At 33.6% G+C, this 9521-nt stretch overlaps 1 protein-coding gene across 1 annotated transcript; it reads right to left on the reverse strand.

Annotated features, from left to right (window-relative positions):
* Positions 1–309: 309 nt before the first annotated feature.
* On the reverse strand, positions 310–5147 carry LOC140874309 (uncharacterized). The gene is made up of 6 exons (XM_073277584.1): positions 4995–5147; positions 2593–3144; positions 2467–2541; positions 1906–2295; positions 1712–1785; positions 310–808 (listed from the first exon to the last, which is right to left on the reverse strand). The coding sequence occupies exons 1-6, from the start codon at positions 5145–5147 to the stop codon at positions 310–312; spliced, it is 1743 nt and encodes a 580-aa protein (XP_073133685.1).
* Between the last annotated feature and the right edge of the window lie 4374 nt (positions 5148–9521).

Genomic DNA, 9521 nt, shown 5'->3' on the forward strand with positions numbered 1-9521 from the left:
ATTGTCCTCAATGTACGATAATTCGAAAACAAGAATGGAGGAATGCACATACCTGTGGCATGACCGTCAGTAGTCATAGTCCATCATAATTTTTGGGGCAGGGACATTGATACTCGATATTTCTTTACAAGGACCTAGAGTAGAAAATTCAATGTTAGCGCGTGAACAAGACATGCCCTCAAAAAAATTAAAATTTAAATAAATTAAAAAAAATTAAAAATACTAAAACAAAACAAAAATAAAATAAAACTTGGGTTGCCTCCCAACAAGCGCTTGGTTTAAAGTTTTCAGCCCGACTTGAAGCTGATTTTAGCCAATTCCTGTCACTTTACTGGAGGTTTTGTTCCTCTCTTTCACTCTCCAAACATACTCAAAAATCATCTTAGACTTAGCTTTATTTTTCACCTTCTTTGCCACCTTCGGATTTCGCCCACTTTTTAACTCTATTCCTACACCAAAATTATTCACAGAAGAATCAAATAAATCAATGTGATTACAAGCACGTACTTTATCTTGGTAATTCGTGGTCTTATAAATATTAAAAGTGACCGCTTCACCACCAACTCGTAGAGTTAATTCACCCTCCTGCACATCAATTAAAGCTCTTCCAGTTGCCAAGAATGGTCGCCCCAAAATTAGAGGGACATCTTGATCTTCTTCCATATCAAACACTACAAAGTCAGCAGAAAAAATTAATTTATCTACTTTTACCAATACATCTTCCACAACTCCTCGAGGATATGTCAGAGAACGGTCTGCCAACTGCACAGTAATCGTGGTTGGTTTCACCTCGCCAAGCTCCAAAGACCTGAAAATAGACAAAGGCATTAAATTAATACTTGCACCTAAATCACATAATGCTCTATTAACAGTCGCAACACCAATAATACAAGGAATAGTGAAACTCCCTGGATCTTTCAATTTCTGTGGCAGTTTCTTTTGTAGGATGGCGCTGCACTTAGGGGTGGCAAATTTTTAAAAAATCCCGACCCGTCCCGATTCCCAACCCGTTCCCGTCCCGAATTTTTTCCGCCCCGAAATTTTCCCGACCCGAGTGTTCGGGATTTTTCCCGACCCGATCAATGTCGGGATCGGGATCGGGATAGGCAACCCTTCCCGACGGTATTCCCGACCCGATCCGAATATAAAAATAATATTTTTTAATAATATTTTTTTAATTAAAAAAATTATTATTTTTTAATTTTATCTTTTAATATTAATTTTTTATAATTATATACCATATAATTTTTTTTATATTTATATTTTTTAATATTAACATTGAGTTATAATTTTTTATTTTGTTTTTTTTTATTATTATGAATAATTATATGTTTTTTATTAATCAAGTAGTTGTTTTAGTTTATTTGTAATGTACTAAAAAAATGTTTTATTTTTTTAATGGTTATATATGAAGAAATTTTAATTTATTTGTAATTTATTAAGAAATTGTTTGATTTTTTTCATAAATTTTTTTCAAAAAAATATTTTCCTAGAATTTTTTTTTAAAAAAAATATTATTCGGGATTACCCTCTCCCGAACGACGGGATCCCGAATGTTTGGGATCCCGAACATTTGGGTCTCGACACATCTCGGGTGTGGGATCAGGAGAAAAAAAATATCCCAATTTCTATCGGGACGGGAATCGGGTAAGGGGGTTACGGGACGGGTATCCCGACCCGATTCCACCCCTAGCTGCACTCCTCTATCAACTTCACTGTTTCAAACTCTTTAAGCTTTCTCTTCCTCGCCATCACATCCTTCATGAATTTTGCATAATGCGGCATCTGTTCCAAAGCATCAGCGAATGAAATATTAATATGAATTTTCTTGAAGATATCAAGAAACTTAGAAAACTTCTCATCCAACGCTTTCTTCTTGAACCGCTGAGGATATGGCAGAACAACTTTTGGCACAGGCGGTTTCTCAGGCACAACTGCAGACTTGCTGGAATTTTGGCTATCAGATTTTTCAGACTCTACCACAATCTCTTCAACTTCTTCATCATCCACTGCCTTCGGCTTATCTGTTCCAAGTTCCTTGTCACTTCTAAAAATAACAACCTTGCATTGCTCTCTAGGATTAACCTCAGTATTGCTAGGAAAAGATCCTCTCTGCTGATTCATCAAGGCATTTGCAAGTTGACCAATTTGTATTTCAAGATTTTTCATAGAAGCACCCACATTGGTCAAGTGTATCTCCATATTATCAAGTTTATTCTCAGTTCTTTCAAATCTTTTTGTGGACTCAGAAATAAAATTACCAACCAAATCCTCCAAAGATGATCTACCCTCATCCTTTTGATTATTGAACCCCGGTGGATGATTCAATACATTATTATTATTTGCATATGAAAAATTCTCATGATTACGCAAACTAGGATGATATTGATTGGGTATAGGATTACCTCGATAGTTGTTGTAATTTCTGTTGTTCACATATTGAGCTTGCTCCACACTCTCAAATACATCAGGAGAATTTACGAAAGTCGCCAGTGATGCTGTCTTAATAGAAACTTTATTTCCTTTGGTCAGTGCAGCCAACTGTGTAGAAATAGTAGCCATCTGAGCAGTCAAAGCAGTTAACGCATCAACCTCATGAATTCCAGCAGGCTTTCTTATCGCAGATCTCTCGTTCAGCCACTGATAACTGTTAATAGTCATCTGTTCAAGCATCTCATATGCATCCGCAGGAAATTTAGAGAATATCGAACCACCAGTAGCAGCATCCACAGAAAGACGAGTTGGCCCATTCAAACCATTGTAGAATAATTCGATCTGTTCCCAATCTGGAAAATTTTGGTTCGGACCCTTCCTAAGAAATTCCTTGTAGTGCTCCCAAGATTCATACAATAACTTATGATCTTGCTGTTTGAAGGTTGTGATCTCAATTTTCAGCTGGGCAGACTTGGCAAATGGAAAGTACTTAGCTAGAAATTTAGATGTCATGTCTTCCCATGTAGTGATGCTCCCAAGAGGTAATGACTGCAACCAACTACGAGCATTGTACCTAAGAGAGAATGAGAACAATCGTAGTCTGATGGTGTCTTCAGTAACACCATGAATTTTCACTGTGTCAGCAATCTCCAGAAAGGTGCGCAGATGCAAATTTGGATCTTCAGTAGCTTCACCCCTGAATTGATTTTGCTGCACCATATTAATCAAAGCTGGCTTCAACTCAAAATTATTTGTTGTGATATTCTGCCTAGCTATCCCAGAATAATGATTATTGATCACCGGTCGAAAGTGATCTCTGATCGGCACCGGAGCATTATTGACAGCTCTTTCCCTTTCCTCAGCCATTTGTTGCAACTCTTCTCTTCTAACTTTTCTCAAAGCTTTGGCAGTTTTCTCGATTTCCGGATCAAAGAGCAGTGAGTCGTAACTTTGGCTTTTTCGCATAAACTGCATAGAGAGGAAAAATTTAAAATTAGAACCAAAAAAATAAAATAAAATGCTCTAACTCAAAATTAAGACTAATTAGCACAATTTAATATAAATCAAATAAAATTCACTCCCCGACAACGGCGCCAAAAACTTGTTGCGTAATTTTGTGCCCGCAAGTGCACGGTGTCAAGTTTTAATATAGAAAATGAGTCTAAGTCGATCCCACGGAGAATGAATAAAATGATATTATATTAAATATTTGCAACTAATCAAATCTTAATCCTATGTAGAGCTACGAGAATGATTTGAGTTATATCAAACTAAAATTTGCAATAAATAAAATTAATTAACGACGAGTTCGCAAGACAAAAATTCAATGAGAGACAAATTCTAGAGGTTCGACATCACTTAACCATCCACCAAGTTAATTCATAAAGAAATATATATCATAAATTTTTCTAGTTTATTAGCCAAGAATTCCTATTATTTTCTACTACCTCTCTCGAGTGTCAAGCAAAAATTCGTATTCAATGGCAAACTCAATATCTCTATCAAAGTTCAATTATTAAATCCGGTAAATAGCACAAGAATTCTTCTATGACTTCTATGGAGTTATATGCCTCTCAAACAATATAAACACCAAAGATGCATTTTCCTATGTCGTATTCAAAATCTCCTCTCTCGAGTGATAGATTCTAAATAAAATATCATTCAATCTATGGCCAGTAAATTGAACGCAATCAATTCAGGAAAACACAAATAAACCGAATGAATAATTCTAATATATCAATCAAAATATCAAAAACATGGTTTCAAGTCAAACTACGTCATCCCTCTAGACAAAGGAATTAGTTCATAATGAAAATAAAAATCAAACAAAGCATGTTCTTGAACATCATTCAAAAATTAGGAGAAAGAATGAAATAAAAACAAAGGTAGATGATGCTTCTCCGTCTCAGGTAGTCGCTTCGTCCGTCTTCGTGCCAAGAATGCTTTTTCTCCCTTTTCCCTGGTCTCTAGCCATCTCTAGCCTTCAAAAACTGATTAAAACCCTCGTTTCTAATCTGATATATGCCAAAGAGTCCTTTTAAAGTTCGAGACTAAAAGTTTCCAAAAATACGACACGTCAGGCGTGGGTGCGCCGCGTTTTTGGGTTCCAGGGCATGGGTGCGCTGTACTAGGGTGCAGGGGCGCTGATCGCCGATAAATTTCTCAAAATAAGAGCTACAAGGTGCGGGTGCGCCGTTCCGGGCGCGGGTGCGCTACAGCGCATCCAGCTCGCGCAACATTCTTGCAAAAATCATAACTTGAGTTCGGATTGAGTTGAAATTTTGACAGCAGCTTTAAAAAATCCCAAAATTCATTGTGAACGATGAAGATCGGATTTGAATGTATCTATCAGCTTCATTATTTGTTTAAACGTGCAGCTCCATAATTACTTTTTTCGTCTCTTCTCGTTACTTTTCCTCCAATCCTTGCATCTCACAAAAACAACAACAAATACGCATAAAATCTACTCGATACATCACAAAATCCAAGTCAAATCATATGAAAATTAAGTGCATAAAATGCACTTATCAATTGGCTTGGAACCTAGCACAAAGACATACTGCAAAGACAATGTCGGGTCTACTGGCTGTTAAATACAGTAGTGATCCAATGAGACCCTGATACATTGTTGCATCAACTGGTATTCCCCCTTCGTCCTTGTCAAGCTTAATTGATGCACCCATGGGAGTAGTTGCAACTATGCAGTTTTCCATGACAAATTTTTCTTTAGTTCCTTGGTGTATTTAGTTTGGCTGATAAATGTCTCATTCTCCATTTGCCGAACTTGCAATCCAAGAATGAAATTTAATTCACCCATCATGCTCATCTTGAATTTTTCCTACATTAACTTAGAAAATTTTGTGCACAGTTTGGGGTTAGTTGACCCAAAGATAGTATCATCAACATATATTTGTACTAGTAGTGTGTGATCACATTTTGTGAATTTAAATAGAGTCTTATCAACTGTGCCTATGGTAAATTCGTGTTCAAGAAGAAATTGAGTTAAAGTGTCTTACCAAGCTCTATGAGCCTGTTTCAGTCCATATAGAGATTTATTTAAATGTTAAACATGATCTGGGAATAGATGGTTGACAAATCTAGGTGGTTGTTCAACAAAGACTTTCTCTTGAAGGTTGCCATTTAAGAAAGCAATTTTGACATCCATCTGATAAACCTTGAAATCCTTGAAAGATGCATAAGCAAGGAACATTCTTATGGCTTCCAGTCTAGCTACTGGTGCATAAGTCTCATCATAATCAATTCCTTCCTCTTGCTTATACCCTTGGGCTACCAACCTAGATTTGTTCCTAATGACAGTTCCATCTTCATTAAGATTATTTTTGAAGACCCATCGAGTTCCTATAATAGTTTGATAAGATGGTCTTGGAACAAGATCCCAGACTAAGTTTCTTGTAAACTGATTGAGCTCTTCTTGCATGGCTTCTATCCAACAGCTATCAGCCAGTGCATCTTCAATTTTCTTTGGTTCTACTTGAGATATGAAGACTACATGAAGAAGTTCCTTGATCATTTGTCCTCGTGTACTTAGTGGTGCTGTAGGATTACCTATCACCAAATTTATTGGATGCTTCTTGGACCATTTCAGTCTTGATTCAGGGTGATTCTCAGTGTGCACATTTTTTTCTTGGGTTTGATCAGACACATTGTCGTAGCAAAATTCTGTGCCTTTAGTGTGTAAGTGACGTTCTTGAGCCTCAAGCTGTTGTGCTTCACCTTCCTCAACTGGGTGAGTTTGGTGAGTGTTAACTGGTTGATCAAAGCCATGACCCTCAAATACTGGTTCCACTAGTTCAGGTTCAGGAGTTTGAAGTGACCTGATGAGTGGTGTGAAGTCATCGTCACTGTCATTTTCCAGTTGAATTTCCTGAAATAGATCTGAGATTTGATGAGAATTAGTTGAGATTTTAGTAGATGGATTCTAATGGACTGGGCCTCTGCGCTCTGCTAACCCTCTCTGGGCAGACCCAGCCATACCCATGGCCTATTCCCCTCCTGTTGGGGAATTTCATGCCCTCTCCAAGACTTGAACCTTGCACTCCAGGATAAGTACAAAGTGCACTCCAGGAATTCCAAAAACCTAATTAAGATGATCAAATTATCAAAAATCAAAAAGGATACAGATTTATTTTTACTATGATCAACTTGTAGTAAAAATATCATAACTATTTCATCTTTTACCCAAAAGAGTAGAATTATATATCCAAACACATCTAAACAAAATTTTCTACGTGTTCTATGTTGAATGAAAAGGCTGAATCGGTTGTCTAAGGCATCAAACATGCCAATTAAAGTTGGGTCATGATATTGACATTCAAGGTGACAAGCACCCACCAACTTTACTATTCTACATTTAATGAGCCTTGGACTCTTGCTCTCATTTGGCCTATAAATAGATGTGTTTTATAAGCTTTGTAGTGTGTAAAAGTGTAGAGAAATTCTTCACTTGTAAAATAAATATTGTGTGTGTAAGAATAAGAGTTTGAGTGTGCATATTTCTCCAAGTTTAAGTATGAAATTTCTTTTATCCTTACTCTTGAGTATTATGTTCATGGGAAGCTAAATCCTTTTATGTCAAGGTGAAAAGGTTTCATTGTTGGTCAAGTAAGATTGTTTATATTTAGTATATTCTTTCCTTTTCTATTTTTATTTATTTTTTACTAATTGATCTTTATTTGTAGGTATAATTTGGATGATTTATTGTTATCTATGTATATCAAATATTTGGTACCTTAAATGTGGCTACCTTGATTTATTGTCAAATATGATACAATAAATACTACAATAATTATATACTATAAATATTTGTATCAATTTATAATAAAGTCATATATATTATTTAGAGAATAGCATGGCTCTGCCGGTCGTTCTAAATAATATATTTTGATTTGAACTAAAATTTACTTTCTCGCAACTAACATTTACTTTTCCGTAACTAAAATTTATATTTCCGCAACTAACATTTACTTTCTCGCATCTAACATAAAAAAAGTCATATATTTTATTTAGACAATAGTGTGGCTCTACCGTTTTTATAAATAAAATATTGTGATTTGACCTAACATTTACTTTTATGTCAATTTATATATATATATATATATATATATATATATATATATATATTATGGGTATCATGTATTAAATATCGGTTAATCTGATATTAATATAGTGGAAACTATATTATATGATATACTTGTTTAAATATTTAATTGTTCTTTTATGTTTATATTTACGCATCTATATATATATATATATATATATATATATATATTATAGGTATCATGTATTAAATATCGGTTAATCTGATATTAATATAGTGGGAACTATATTATATGATATACTTGTTTAAATATTTAATTGTTCTTTTATGTTTATGTTTATTTTAGTTTCTTTTATTTATTTTTGTTAAGCAATCTTAAATAAACCAACAATGAACCTTTGAAGCCTTGACAATTTTATAATTTGTGTATTTGAAGTTTTATAATAATATTTCCATCTATAATATATCATTGCTAAAATTAAACTTACAACATCCTCTCCGTGGATTGATCTCGTACTCACGAGTATATTACTTGCAGACAACCTACACTTGGGTGAATTACAATTTAAGTTGTAGCAAGTTTTTGGCGCCGTTGCCGGGAAGGTATAAATTAAGTTTAATTTTTGTTATTTATGTTATTTATGTAAATAATATGTTGTTTTTAATTGTATGATTGTTTGAGTCGTAAACAAAGTGGTAGACTTGTTCGAGTATCTGAAAATATTTTAAACATGGAGGATAATTATAATAATAAAGATGATAATAATAATAATAATAATAATAATAATAATAATAATAATAATAATAATAATAATAATAATAATAATAATAATAATAATAATAATAATAATAATAATAATAATAATAATAATAATAATAATAATAATAATAATCAAGAATATGAACAACCAAGAACACTTAGGCACCATATGAATCCAATAAGAACTAGTACACCATCTTGTTTAGTTTTTCCTCCTGATGCGTCTAATTTCAATTTTAAGCCACAAATCATTCAAATTTTACCAAATTTTCATGCCCTAGATTCTGAAAATCCATATTTGCATTTAAGAGAATTTGAGGAGGTTTGCAACACTTATAATGACCAAAATTGTAGCATGGATATTGTTCGATTAAAGCTTTTTTCTTTTTTCTTAACAGATAAAGCTAAAACATGGTTGCAAAATTTGAGATCAAGTTCAATACGATCATGGGAAGAAGTGCAACAACAATTTCTAAAAAAGTTTTTTCCTTCCCATAGAACATACTCTTTTAAAAAATAAATTACAACTTTTTCTCAAAAACAAGAGAAAACATTTTATCAATGTTGGGATAGATATAAAGAGTTACTTAATACATTCCCACATCATGGTTTTGAAATATGAAGGATAGTTTCTGACTTTTATGAAGGTTTAATACCTAAAGATAGACAAATGATAGAATTCATGTGTAATGGAACTTTTGAAGATAAAAACCCAAATGAAGCTATGGAATATTTGGAGTCATTAGCAGAAAATGCTCAAAATTGGGATAATATACGCTCAATTGAACCACCAAGTAAAACTAATAATTCAACAAATGGGGTTGGTATTTATCATCTTAAAGATGATGTAGATATTCAAGCTAAACTTGCATCTTTAGCAAGAAAAATCGAGTCATTAGAAATGAAAAAGAGTGATCAATTAAAAAGTGTTCAAGAAATTGTTTGTCATATATATGACACACATGATCATTTTACAAAAAATTGTCCAACTTTGCCTTCATTTAAAGAATATTGTCTCCATGAACAAGCCAATTATGTTAACAATTTTAAAAAACCAACATTATATCCTTTTTGACAAACATATAATCCTGGTTGGAGAAATCATCCTAATTTTAGTTGGAAGAACGATAATAATGCACAACCTTCACAACAACCTTCTCAAAATAACCAAAATCATCAAGGTTATGCTCCTTATATCCCACCTCCAAGAAAATATTTTGAAGATGAAATTCATGCATACATTCAAAAGCAAGAGTCTATCAATATTCA

Source organism: Henckelia pumila, chromosome 1 (assembly GCF_033568475.1).
Source record: "Henckelia pumila isolate YLH828 chromosome 1, ASM3356847v2, whole genome shotgun sequence".
Taxonomy (NCBI): domain Eukaryota; kingdom Viridiplantae; phylum Streptophyta; class Magnoliopsida; order Lamiales; family Gesneriaceae; genus Henckelia; species Henckelia pumila.